Raw genomic sequence first — 15,059 nt, forward strand, 5'->3', positions numbered from 1 at the left:
ATTCAGAAACTCTCACACACCCAGCATATCTGATTGAAGGGTACACAAAGCACACAGTAGATGGCATTGCGTGGCTTTGTACCTTGGCCATTATCAGCCTTTTTATCCACCACAGAAACACCAACACACAAATTTAGAAAGACAGCAATTTATTTGTCCAAAGCTTCAACTTCCTGCTGCGTTCACGTTAATGTCACTACTGTCTCATCAGTTTGAAACCAAAACAAGATAATGGCTGGATCGCACTGTGCATCAAAATATTTTTTAACTTTTCCGGGCTGTCAAATTTAAAAAAATAAATAATTTAAAAAAAAAAAAAAAAACATAACCTCTGATTGAAATTCAGAGCATTTAAAGCCCTGTAAAGTACGGCTTCACACAAACTTTGACTAACTCTGCAAGTGAAGTTGCACTAACAAAACAGAACAATTGTGAAGTGGCCTGTTTTGATAATAAAACATACAGCAGCCTTTTAGCTTTCAGATAAAGTATGCCGGTAAGCCAGCAGCATTGGCAGTGAAAGCAAGCAAATCTTTCCATGCAGTGTTAAATTCTTTATTTTCCTTTGTCACTTTTCTTTTTAGGGGGATTTTGAATGCATAGCTAGGGGCACTCAAGACTAGCCATTTATGTGTATACATCCATGCTAGCCACCCCTATTGATTTTCAACAAAATTAAGAGGGTGAAGAACCAGGTAAGAGACTTTTTTATTTATTTTTAATTCAGTGTCAAGGCTGCACATTTCCATATTTACAGTCATCTACTCTTTTTTTTGTCAAAGCCACAGGGAGCCGCTGGAGATGGGCAAAAGAGCTGCAGGCAGGGCTCGCGAACCGTAGATGCAATTTGCTGGTACCTATTTGTATGCGTGTGTACATGTAAGACAGGATGGAAAACAATACCTAATGTTGAGGAGTTTGAGGGCATTGAGCAGCACACCTTTCTTCACATCATAATCAATCTTCTGATCTGTCCCAAAGCTCGGAGCTCGATTGATCTGTCAGGTAAGAGAGAAGAGACACATTCAAACGATACTCGGTAATTTTTTTGTTCTGCTTCGTCTCATTTTTTTTTTTCCTTTCTTATCAATCCACCAGATAGACATGCCATGGTATTACAGGGGTGGATTCAGAGCATCTTTGGAGGAAAAAAAAAAAGAGAGAGACAGAGATCTATTCAGACAAGGAGAGAAGTAGTGAGAAAGAGATGAAAGTTGAGGGTTTTTTTCTCTCTAAAGGACACTTAGCCTTTGTCTGGGCATAAATCCACTCTGGCACTGATGCCTGTATGCTTATGCATTCAGAAGAGCATATATGCGTTCGAGTAAATGCACACAAACAGATTGTGTGGGTTAATCACTCACCCCATAACGGACCCTGCTTCCTGACTTTGTATCCTGCTCACAGCAGCTTAACACCGCAACACGAATATCTTTGCGAGCATCAGAGAATTACCCAGCTCACTCAGCTCAATGCCATCACACACAATCAAGAGTGCTCAGAGAGATTTTGCTCAACAAGAACTGAAAGGGCCACCTCTGATTTGAGGTACAAAAGCGGGTATCATCTGGGGAGAAATTCAAGAGCAGCGTACCATTCTTAACAGAACAATTTCCAGCACCGGTGCAAGGTATTCAAATATCAGTTATTATACCTGACACAACAAATCAATTCTTTTACTCTTTGTTATGTTCGCAGTGTCTCTCTCCCACGGTGAGAAAGAGATTATGTGAGACAACAAAAGGACCAACAAATGGAGAGAAGTGTGGAGGGAGGGTGAATGAACTGGCAACCGTGAGAGGAATGGTGTCTTCCTATGAGGTGACTTCAAATGACAATGCAACAGATGCCCAGCGAAAGGCTGGCTGGGTTTGATAAACCTCGATTTTTGAGATAAGTCCGGTCTTTTATTAACAGCATCCAAAAGTATAAGGCCACCCATTTTCTTTTTAATGTGGGCACAACAGTATGCCTGGGTTATTTGATAGTATTGGATTTGTAATAACTTTAATAAGGGTGTATTTGTTGAGTAGCAAATGGGGTTTTTTGGGGGTTTTTTTGCCTTGTTGCTATACATCAGTTTAACAAAACCAAGGATGTATAAAGGTTATGAATAGTAACTCTACAGAAAATGAGGTTATTAACACTGCCTTAACAGACCGTGCCTTCCTGTTAAAACATTATATACCTTGCTGTGACCCAACAGAGGTGTACATTATGGGTTTTTTTTTTTTTTAGAATTTATACACAATGCTTATGTATCTTGAAGAAAAATCTATAGGCCAAAATGAAAATTACTGCTAACAGTTCTGGAAATCTAGCTGGAAATTCAACCTCCCCAGAAGCCTTATTCTGCATTCAACACGAGTTCTTGTATCAGAAACACTATTCCTCTCGTTCCCATCTTCCTTTAGAAAAAAGCCATTGGATACAGTTGAACACATCAAAGCAGCACAACAGCCAATCACAAATCAGGATTTCAGTAACAGAGCAAAACTGAGCTAATCAGAGGTTTTAGTATCACAGATCCCATTCTATCCACCAATCATGAATGTGGGTAAAGCACAGCAAAACAGACTGCTGGAAAAAAAAAAAAAAAAACAGGCTGGCGTGCAACATCAAGCCATTTGGAACCATAAGGTTTTCCTGAGCACCAAAATTTGAAAGCTCCTTCACAGACAGCATGCAAAGCCTCTCAAGGGTTGCGGGGGTAGCTCTCTGTAACTCCATCCCTCCTTCTCTCTCCTACATCTGAACTACCCATTACTAATCCTGACATAAAGGTACTCAGTGCTGTGTGGCAGATTTGGGAACAGTGATGTAAGATAATATTTACACCGCCGCTAGACTCCCAGCAACTGAGAGAGCCGAGGTGCATGTGTGCGTAACCAAAAAAAAGGAGCCGTAACTACTGAAAGACTGTGGTTTAGGATCATGAGACAGATGTTAAAAAAAAAGGCAGCCTAATGAAACAAGTAAAACTGCCCCCTACTATCAACAGCTACACCCAAATTGACCCAAGAAATGTGAATGTTATCAAACCAGGAAGCTTTTTATTCTTGCTACTTCTTCAGAAACCTTATACTGAGCTGTAGCTGTCTGTAAGTATCCATATAACATTCACTGGGCTGTCACTCCCTGAATCCCTTTAACTAGTTTAGACAGTAACTCCACAAATATCATAGGTGAGCTACAAAAGCCTCACAAATGTGAAGTGTGTTTGTACGGATGTGCTTTTGTAACTGTGCGCGTGCGTGGTTTTTGTATACAACAGCCATTTATCAGAATGGGGGGGTGATGAATGTGTTCTAGCACCAAGAGGGAAACAGGAACAGAGAGACCCTATGCAACGCTTTCGCTCAAAAGACTGAAGTATACAATACATCCCTCTTTGTGCTGAGGAGGACAGAGCTCCTCTTCATTCTACAGTACCTTACCAAAGAAAACGAAACATTTCAACCCCCCCAAAAAACAAAGAGGTCTGTTTTCATTTAGAGCACTCTCCAATGTGACAGCCACAATGGAAATAGTATGGCTTTAGAGCGCTGTAGCCTATAGGTAACAGCCAGACTGGCAGTGATCCTGGTGACGCTTGTCTCGTTACTTGTCTTCATTTCTTAGTTTTATTCGTGGTGTCAAGCTGTCACAGGAGAGACTTGCATTGCAGCGCTCGCTGTCTTTCTTTGCTCTCCCTCAGCTGTTTTGTCTCTCACCTTCTTCCCACTGCCAGTTGCACTCATCTTCTCCTGTCTTACTATCTCTCACCGTGTTTTCTGACTGGTCACCACTGGCCCTGCGCTCCCCTCCTTTCCCCGCTCCCTCTGCTCGCTAGCCCTCATTCTCCGGTCGTTACCTCTCTTCGGTTTTTTTTTCTCTCTCTGTGTTTCTGTGTTCTCTGTTTCCTCCCTGGCAAAGGAAGTTGGACCAGTCTGGTCCTAATGAACTCCTGCAGGCTCCCAAAACCCCCACTCTGATTTCCTTAAGTGACTCTGGCAGGGTCTTAAAGGAGCCCTTGGTTGATCCAAGATGCATTCAATAAAAACGTCAGATGAAAAGATTAGAAACTCCTTTTCACTCATTCTTTGATTCGGTTCAGCGTCAGCGACGCATCTCTGTAGCCAAAATATCACTCGGTCTAAAGCATATCGGCCTTTAATTTTTTCACAGGACCCTTTATCCCCATCTGATTATCGAATTAAACATACAGAGATGAAAGGGTTATAGGAAAAAAATCCTATACAGGAAATGTAAAGCTTTTATTTTCAGCACCTTGAGCCATGTGATTCAGACAAAAAAAAAAAAAAAAAAAGGCAACCCGCCATTGTTTATAAAGGCCACTGTGAAATAAAGGTTGTTGCAGGGGAGCCTTGTCAGGCTTTTTTTCAACCATCCATTTGGTTTGAATTTTCTGTGTAGTGCAAGTCCCTCAACTGATCTTTATTTTAAGCCCTAAAGTACAAACAAAATGGGGGAGAAATACAACCAGTAAATTTTACATGGCTTATTTAATTTGATAATGCCCAGTAATTTCCAAGTGGAAAATTCCATTCACCCACCGGTTTGAACACAGGCTCTGTTGATGTTTGGCCCCTTGAAGCGTCTAATTCAAGTAAATTTAATTCAGTTTTATTTATATGGCATCAAATCATAACATAAGTCATCTCAGGGCAGTTAATACATAATAAAATCACAGCATTATAACATTCTAATTGAGAACTAAGTGTGTTGCCCAAGGATAGTCAGTAATTAAATAACAGCCAAACAGCAAAATGAATGCCTAACAATAAGATTACTCTTAACTTAGTCATAGAGTCATAGGTCGTTCTGCACAACTGCAGAGAACAAAGTCAGTCTCCACTCATATTATAAGGCGCCAACTCATACTGCATCTCTATCTATTGTTATCCCTTCAATTATGAATAAAGCCATTAACTTTGTGATAATAATATATCTCACTCACTGTTAAAAATGCAGTGGACATTAAATAGTTTGTACCTGTGGCTTCTGCTGTGCCACGCAGACCCTAATAATATAGCAACGGCGCCAGATCAACAACAATCAGCTGCTTTATTTCCACAACAAATTGCTACCCCACATCGACATTTATTCTGCGTCTGGAATGCTCTCTAAAACAAGTACAAGGGCTGCTCGTGATTAATCGGTTCAGAAAAAACGACCCCCTCTTATTATTCCTGGCAGAGTGTAAACAACCACTGCTTTGACAAGCCTCCCATTTTGCCCCGCACGCTCAAGGGTATCGGCACAGTTCAACCGCTGTCAGAATGGAGTGTTTGTTGCTGCACAATGGTGGAATGAGAGAGGGAGGCAGAAAGGGAGAGGGGGAAACCGAGCATGAGTAGTAGAGCGACAGAAAGACAGACAGACAGCCACCCTGTTAAGTCGCTCTCTTGTTTCAGCCATCTTATCAATCACTGTTTTGTTCTTTTGTGGCATTTTACGTGGTCCATTCGGATACAGGGACACTCTAGCTGAGCCTGGTAAAGGTCCTGGAAGCGAGTGGGACACTACTTAGCTTTAGCCACCAATCAGTCTAACCTGCCTGGCCAGCGCAGGGAGTACTGCTTTATGAAGACATAAACAAGATACAATCAGACATAGCCACACACAAAAAAACAAACTGAAAGTTCCTCCATGGTTGTGACACAAGGTGCAAGTGGACATAGTAAGGCAGCCACACACAAACATGCACACTTAATTCAAAGTGCCAACGAGTCTTCAAACAAGAATAAATCAACAAACATAACCTGAGGTCCAAAACTGCCTGTCATGAACATGACAGGAATACATGTCTTCCCTTCAAATATGCCACACAGCCAGCTATATGTACTAAAGCTCCATATGTCACTCATAAACATGCGTCTTCCTTCTCAATCACATGTGCGCATACAGTCACGTACACTGTCACTGGAACTGCCATACACGCCTGATGATAAATGACTAAGAGTTGGTGTATGTTTTCAACTGCCCCACATACAAAGCCTGTGCGCTCCTAATTTGATACTTATTCCATGAAATAGTCATGTTGGGGGAAAATGGATGTGGATAGAGACAGACAGTCCCATACATCATTCTAATTATTCTTTAATAAACCTCTTTTAAGCCAGGGAGTGGCTCGTAGGTCACTACTGCCACCTAGGGTTTACAAGTGGAAAGACACCCCCTCAGAGGTAAGGACAATATCCATGTACATTTAAACAAGAATGAATCCCACTAAGTGCCAAAGATTAATCAAAGACAAAAGGAGAATGAAAGGTGGAAGGGGGCAAAAGAGACTCGGAAAGATAATTGAGAATATCAAACTGTATGTATTCTCCTCTATCATTTACCCTAGAAAATTCAATCATGAAGGGATGAAAATTATTTGGAGAGCACAGGTAGCAAGTAAATTCCTCTTTAATCACTCTGAATACACAATAATGTTCGAGTCGGCTGTAGCAGGTGTTAGGAAACACTTCTGAAATTTCCTCAGGAAATATGTGAAAGGCAGGCTAACCTCTAAATCCATCCTCCAAAACTACCTGGAAAACAGCTCTGCTTTAAATGGCTACTCTTTATACTTTTATGAAAAGATATAAGAACATTAAATTTTGATCTCATTCTCCACAGATGAAATCGAATTTCCACTGGAAAACCCACAGACATTAGCCACTATTTATTCCACCCAAGGAATTAACAGTATTTCCTCAGTAGCAACTCATTTGTTGTCTGTATGTGTTGGAAAATAGGAAAGTGTGAAAACTATCCATGTGTTTTTTTTTTTCTATGTGTGTGTGAGCGCATCTGTTTACAGTTGCCAATGCAGATTACTTCCCACAAACACACAGTCAACAAAAATATGCACACACACGGACACACGCACACACTCCCAATCAAAAGAAAAAGGAAGTCTGGATTATGTTGGCTCTGAGGGATGGCCGGGCAAACCAAAACTCATCTTGAAACAATTGGAGACACAAAGCACACAAAGAGGGGCAAGTTGAAGGAAGGGGTGAGGGGAAGGGTGAAGAATCACCACACTTGGCGGAGCAGCCCAACTCCAGTCTGTTGGTCTGTTTTCATAATGCCCATTCACACACACATAGACACAAACAGCCTGTGACACAAGCAAACCCGTGCCACAGTCGGCCTAACCACGCCCGCCTCATTAGCTGCCAATCATTTTGTACGGGCGTCCTAAAGGGGGACCAGACAGGAAGAAAGAGCACAAGAGATGGATGAGGAGATGGTAGTTAAATTGTTACCATCAATAATCAAGCTGCAATGTTATCTTGATATTACACAATGACACATAAAACGCCGTGAAAGTCGCCCAACCTCTTCCTCCTCTCTTCCTGAATAGGTCTGTTTGTGCGTTTTAAAAGAGTTTACCCCTGCCAATCTCACTGAATAAAAAAGGCAGACTATGGGCTGGAGTTGGTAAGCAGATGAGGTTAGCGTACCACACACTACAGAGGACTATTCCCAGAGGGCCAAAGACCATTCATCCAGATACACACACATGCACGCGCACACGCACACGCACGCGCAGAGAGTAGAAAGATTTACACAAAATCGCAGACACATCCTCAACTGTATCTCTCATGAAGTGTGTTTAACATGCAGCCAAACACGTGTACAGTACCAAACACTGCACACATTCACACAGCACAAATCAAATTTAGACACACTAACTCACATTCACTTCTACACGCACACGCACACGCACACACACACACACACACACACACACACACACACACACACACACACACACACACACACACACAAGCACACCATCACATGCTGACTGTAGCCCTAACAAGCAGGCCAACGAGCCTCTAAGCTGCCTGGAGCCCGGCACTAGAGAGACAGCTTCGCAGGGACCAGGGAGGTTTCTAATTATTCATGCTCACTACAAACACTTGTTTCTTCTTATTTAGAGTTGACCAGCTGGAGCTTTTTTATGCTGCATGTGGGAAAACAGCTTAAAAAAATGAAGTGAGCCAGAGCCTGTAATGAGCCTGGGCCTCAGTTCACTGGTCCTTGTGCTGGGGTCCGCGGATACCCATCAGGACCTCGTGAGAACGCTAAATTGCGCTCTTTGTCAGATTCTCTTTCAGGGGTGGAAAATTTAAGGCAATAGCTTTTTTTTTTTTTTTTTTGTGCGTATGCGTCTTGTCCTCTCCCACTTTTATATTTTTCTCTCTAAATTTTAAACTATTTGTCATGCCGGCTTACAGAACACAGGTCCTAAAGAGGCAATAGGGTTGAGGGGTGCGAGGGCATTAATACTGTCCCACTGCTACATTTCGCAAACAAGTAAATGCACTCCTTACACCTGATGTTGGATTTGTGAAAGCTTGCTGGTCTTTTTTGGCCCGTGCGGTGCCATTTTAAGACGCCACAGAATTTATAAGCCAGTGTAACGAGGCAGTTAATCAGCTATACTGAACACACATGCAATGATTTTTATTTTTTTCTGATTTGCTTCGTTTTTTGCTTTTAAAAGAGAAAGAAAACACTCAATGAACCGCTAAAAGCAAAAGCCTTGGCCTTGATGATAGAAACTACAGACTAGGCAGATTGCATGTTTGAATGTGTGCTTAGATATGCATGCGCGCGCGCGCGTGCGCGTGTGTGTGTGTGTGTGTGTGTACACACTTGAGCGTGCGCCTGCATGAAGCGAAGATCACGGCTCAATGAAACGCCTTTCCTATACGAGGCACAGATGCTGTCTGGGCTGGTTTAATGAAAGTGAATGTCTCGGGTTACGCCATTTGAGCAAGTGCGTGTGTGTGTCTGTGTGTGCGTGCCTATGTAGTGCTGATGTTTTGAATGTCAATAGGGGTAAAACTTGTGTTGAAAACTCCGCTGAATTAAGATAAGGATCACACAAAAGCCCATCTCTCTCTCTTTTTTACCTTCTCATGTCCCCTTTCTCTCTTTGCTTTGAGCACAATGTGCCTTTTTGATGCCTGGCCTTCATTTGAGACTCATCACCCTTCCCTTTTCTCTGCTCACCAGGTCTGACAAGCTATTTAGCAGGTGTCTGCTGGTCTGTGGAGTATTCCTCTTTATTCCTCTGTGTTTTTTTTATCAGTATATTTGCAATGATATCTCTTTGTGCTTGTCCACTTACAAAGCGATAGTGTACTGTATCTTGCACAAAGTTTTGTTTTGTTTTTGTTATTCTTTTGCAGTTGCAACAAAGAGGCGAATGCATCCTCCAACACAGGAGTTTGGAGTTGCATTATTTTTGACCCCCCCCGGCCCCCCCCCCCCCCCCCCCCCCCCCCCCCCCCCCCCCCCCCCCCCCCCCCCCCCCCCCCCCCCCCCCCCCCCCCCCCCCCCCTTCCAAAAAAAACCAAAAAAAAAAAAACAGTGTCCGTTTTTGGGAATTATAATTGCAGGATGTGAAATGCAACCATTTTTCTTCTCCTTTCCCCATCCACCCACACGCTCTCAGAAAACAACTGACAAAAACACAAATGCAAAGGACAAGACTAATACCATCTGACAGTTTCTTGTACATGATACCATCTAGCTTTCACGTATCCAACTGGCGTTTGAATCTACACAGGTTGAACTTTCATTTCCTGGTTGTCAGTTTGCGTGTCCAACAACCAACTCTGACGTTCAAAAGAGCAAGAGAGGACATTGTCGGAACAGCAGTCTGGGTAAAGCCTCAACGAAGCATGGCACACGTAATTCACAGTGACACCAACAAGGAGACCTGAGTGGTGGAGTCCACAAATTCAAAACAAACCTCTAAGACCTAGATTGTGTTTCAATTCCTGACACAATTTTTTACTGTTTCGCAGTGACTTGAGGGCAGGAAAAAAACCAGAAAGTTAAAACAAATGGTGAAATGGGGTGAAATAGATTCAGTTTACCACAAAATGTTGCAAAGCGATCTGCTGAAAAATTTAATTTAGACCTGAGGGCTTGCCATAGGGTACCGTTTGTGGAAACCAGCCTATGGGCCCGCCTGCTTGTTGCGTCCCCGCTGAATAGCAACGAATAGCAACGGGCTAAAAAGTGGTAATAAAGTTATTTTCAAGCTTGACAGTGTACGCAGTGAGGATTTGAGACGGGGTCTCGTTGCTTGCAACTATCCCCTGACTAATCAGTTGAATTTGGGAAATAAATTATGGTTGCTGTAAATGTTGCGTGAAAGAGAAGCAGGGTTGTGTGTGTGTGTGTGTATATGTGTGTGTGCGCGTGTGTGTGTGTGTGTGTGTGTGCGTGTGCGTGGGATGTTAATTGATGAGACTTATAGAGAGCTGCTAGTAGCACAGGGGGGATCATTACTGCTGGAGTGGAACAACTGCATTCACGGCTGTTTGCTATGTCTCATACACATGTACACACACACACACACACACACACACGCACACACACACGCACACACACACGCACACACACACACACAAAATGCTCACAAACGCTGTCACGGTGCACCAGCAGTCAAAAGGAACACCATCCTCTTGCTCTCTCTTGTACATCCTTTTGTCTTATAGCACAACTGCTCAGCTACACAAGAAATGTCACGCAGGGTAATAATAGCACCCTAATTCCAAGATAACAGAAAATGCCAGCGCCTGAAAATACCAACCAACTATCAAATGTCACTTTGTTTCTCCAAATCTCAGACTTTCAAAAAAATCTCAAATTTTTATTTTGGGTTGGCCTGATCGGGAAAAAAAAAAACAAAAAAAAAAAAACAAACAATTATCCCCAAGGCATTTCCCATCCTCGAGTCAATTTGTGGGATGGGGGTGGAGGTGCAACCACTTTGGGTTAAAGGATTTAGGTCACACTTTTACTCACTGGCTGACATCAGAGCAGTGAGACAGAAATCCTGGAGTGGAATCCAAACTTGAATCCATCTCCTGCGTGACTGGCACTTGAAGAATTACTAGTTAGCCTGCCATTCTGACCTATATTTTAATACCCTGGGGTGGAACCTTTATCATGTCTTATATGCTGCTGTATATTCATGCATTTCTGCACGTATGTATGTATGGGTGCATGTGAATGCACACGTGCATGTAATCACGCATGCACAGTTGCAGTTGCGTGAGTTCCTTTCATTTTACGGGATTCTCTCCTTGAGTTCAGAGGTGCATAAACATGTGCTTGAGACTGTGTGGGTGTTTGTGTGTTGGGGACCAGAGCGTGTGGGCAAAATCAGTGTGTGTTTATGCTTTCTGTCAGTGTATGGTAACGTCTCCCTGTCTCCTGCTTATTCCACACCACTTCAGTCTGGAGCCGCTGTCACTTTAGTAGCAGCACAGACGGGTGAGACTTCACAGAAATATTATAAATCACAGGAGTCAGAATACTAGTGCACCTTAACTATTTGTTGAAAATGTTTTTAAAATAGTACATGCAAATAGCAGTTTAGTATTAAGTAATAATAATATATAGTAAAGTAGTAATAGTCTAGAAATTAAGTATCTCAAATGATCTAATGAAACTGTCCCTCTAAAAATATTATAGAAGGAAATGCAGTTTTTGCAGGAAGAGAAACACTTCTGGAGTTTAACAAACTCTACACACACACACATACTGTACATATACAGAATTGTACCTCCAATAGCCAGGGTTTGAGTTTGCGGTCCAGAATGATGTCGAAGCCCAGGACCTCAAAGCAGACGCTGTCACTCCCTGGTGGCTGGCCCGGGCGACACATGCGGTAGGCGTGCAGCACGTGGGGCTCAGCCACTATTAATGTCTTCACCACCAGCTCCTGGCAAGACAGATGCACAAAGACAGAGAGAATCAGCCAGCTGCATTTACAAAGAGAACTCAATTGTACTTTTTTATTTAGTAGGTTTCATTTATCCTAAAAAGCCATAGGCTGTGGTTTTTATAGCTGCTGATTAAAGGTCTTCTTAATCGGGAAATGGTGGAATTAAAACTCTCACTTTAATTTCATTTTGCGACTGCAGATAAAAGGATGGTACCTTTGTATTTAGGACAAAACTGACAATGAAACAATCGTGACTTGACACTTAGACCTGCAACCTACAGACATGCTCCACAGAGGCGGGAATAAAAATCTATGTTTAATCCTGAATTCAAATATGTGTTAGGATAGTCTGTCGGTTTAAAAGCTAAAGCCTTTTGAATTTCTCTCATGCAGAGACTTTCATCAAAGTTGGTGGTGGTCCATGTCCTTTGCTTGTGGTGCCCAACCTGTGCGCATGTTTGTGCTTGCACCTATCTGTGCTGGCTGCTACCAGCCTTCCTACTCCCACTGTGCAACTGGGGTAAACACGCTCACACTCTGACACACATACACAAACACGTTGCACATAGCTTACCCTCACCAGTCAAGCCCCACACAGTGCTGCTGGCCTGCAGTTTGCCCAGTCCAGTCTGACTGCTGGGTGCAGGAGAGGTGTATGGTGGTCTGGCCCTGGCCTGATAAGGCTGCACCCCCTCCTCCCTTTTCTATCTGTCTGTCGCTCACACACCTCCAACCATATGACAATCCATCCACCCGTCTGACCCCACAGGCTGCCCAGCACAAACACCTGGTCCCACTACCACTGTTTATGCCCAGAGTCCCCGACAGTGGCTGGTGTGTGTGTGTGTGTGTGTGTGTGTGTGTGTGTGTGTGTGTGTGTGTGTGTGTGTGTGCGTGTGTGTGTGTGTGTGTGTCTTATGTCCCTGCCCACATCACCTCCCTCCTTATCCTAAGCCCCAAGCACTGGCCACTGCCTGAACCTTATGTGTCTGGATGTGTGACTGTTTCTTGTTAGCTTGAACTGTTTCATTGGCTCCTTTTTTAAAAATCTTATTATTTATTTTTTTAAATCTATATATTTATCTGAATATTGGTTTAACACATAATTTATTGTTTTTTTTTTTTAATATTCTGACAGATCTTTTTCTAAATATGGGTCCCTTTGTTAAATTCACATAACAGTATCACTGGATTAAACAAGGCACATTAAAAAAATTAAAATATGATCAAGGAAAATACTGAATATATAGAGAACAAATAATTTATTATGTCACTAGTGTAATATTCTGTCAAGGGAACTAATGCATAAAAACTTGGGAATTTTTGCACATGAACAAACGTGTCTTCAGTTACTGACACAAGTGTAAAACACAGTTTCTGTTTTTTTTTTTTTTTTTTTTTTTTCCTCTTTGTTTGTGTGTGTGCAGATATAAACCGATGACTAGCTCATTTGTAGTCAGACGCTGTTTTCAAAATTAAGCCCAAATAAAAAAAAAAATCTGCAGCGTTGCTTCACAAACCTAGGCCCCATACAGCACATCAATAATGCCTTAATATGAAAGAGATGTCAGTGATTCACATAAAAAAAAATATACACGATATTCTTAACCCCCACAGACAAATCTTTTGGCAAACAAACTCTCTGACTGTCTGACCGTGACCACTGGCAGAAAGAGTCGGGGCAGCCTGCTAGGTCTGTACGGTAACAAAATGTAAGAGGAGAGATGAAAAGAGAAGAAGAGGGGAGAGGGTGCAGAGAGCATAAATACAGACTTGAAACAAAGAACACTGTGTGAGTGCAAAATGTACAGCACTAACACCAAAGTGGCGCAACTTCTGAAGAAAGCGCAGAGAAAAACACACACAAAAAAAACAGAGAGCAAGACGAGAGGTGAACATTCTGGCTGAGTCAGAGCGTGACATTCTGCTGTGTTACTAAAGGACAAGAAAAGAAAAACAAGTGAAATACAGAAAAAGAAATGTTAGTTCCTTCACCAAATGGAGCACATGGACAGATCACACAATGTGGACATGAGACGAGAATAAAGAAAAAGAAAAAAAAATGTTATCTAAACAACAAATTTTCCCAGCAGGTAATGCAAAGGCCACGTGAACACGAAGAAGCATAAAAAGGCGATGAAGAGAAGAGATAAAAGCTTTCCTTGAGTACAGAATAATAACCAAAGGGAATTCATTTTGGTTTTGAGTGCTGGTAGCATGAGAGCAGCCCATAAAGCAGAGAAGTAGTACTGGGGGACCACACAACTCAAATGATTATGGACAGAAGGACAAAGACTCAAGGTCAAGAATAAAAGAGAAAGTAACACTGAAACAGAACAAGAGAATGAAGAGAAACGGGACTTAAAAAAAAATGGGTCAAACAGAAAGGAGTAGCTAAAAGAGCAGAAACAGAAAGTTAAAAAGGAACATGACCGGTATGGGTGGATGTGCAAATTGAAAAAAAAAAAATGAATCAGTCACAGAGGGTGGAGGAATTTTACAAACAGACAATGATGAAAGAAAATGAAGAAGGTTAAAGTGTTTGAATGAGGACAGAGTAGTGCCAAATAGGGAGCGCTCACCCTCCAGGAATGATGTTTTCACTGAGCTCTTCCTGGAGTTAAACAAGCTCACAGAATCACTGTCATAACAAATCATATCAAACCGTAGCTCGTCCACGTGTGCACTGCGTGCAACGGGTCTTGTTAGTGGGAACAGCATGTGTATATAACATGACTGTCCGCTTGCAGATTACTTTTTAGGATGAAGTCATGTACTGTTTGCATTTACGGAGTGTTTTGTTATCATACTTTGCATCCTTGCTTTTGTGGATGTGCACGTCCAACGCATCGTGTCTGAATGTAACTGTATCTGTGTTTGCATCTGTTTGGGTGGACTGTCCACGTACAGAGACGTCTCCCCAGAACTTGGCCACATCATAGTCATTGGTGCGGAGGAACTCGGTGAACCAGCTGATGGACCTCTTGCTGCCTTTGTCCACTGTCTCATCTCGCTCAAAGTTCTCATTGTGTTTGTTGACTGAGTAGTTGGTCAGATGCATGTAAAGCTGGCTCTGCGGAGAGAAAACGGAACCATAAAAGGCTTTATGCATTATACGCATCTCTTTTGCATAACTCGCATGAGATAAATAAATATGCTCAAAACAAGCTTTGCCCTTTTCATTTATATTGAAAAATTCAGCATATCTGATGATAATTTGACTAAACGTGACTGTTGAATCAAGGTTTGCAGTGAATAACAATAAAACTTCTTTTTACAAGCTCTAACAACTGGCTCAGGAGTG

The 15,059-nt window shown here is 42.2% G+C and overlaps 1 protein-coding gene across 1 annotated transcript in view; it reads right to left on the bottom strand.

Annotated features, from left to right (window-relative positions):
• The window catches only part of ttll7 (tubulin tyrosine ligase-like family, member 7), a 93,294-nt gene that overhangs the window by 48,044 nt on the left and 30,191 nt on the right, over nucleotides 1–15,059 (bottom strand). The window contains 3 exon segments of the mRNA XM_030728123.1: nucleotides 904–998; nucleotides 11,594–11,752; nucleotides 14,664–14,828. Of these exon segments, the coding sequence (XP_030583983.1) occupies nucleotides 904–998; nucleotides 11,594–11,752; nucleotides 14,664–14,828 (419 nt within the window).

Source organism: Archocentrus centrarchus, chromosome 4, assembly GCF_007364275.1.
Source record: "Archocentrus centrarchus isolate MPI-CPG fArcCen1 chromosome 4, fArcCen1, whole genome shotgun sequence".
NCBI lineage: Eukaryota > Metazoa > Chordata > Actinopteri > Cichliformes > Cichlidae > Archocentrus > Archocentrus centrarchus.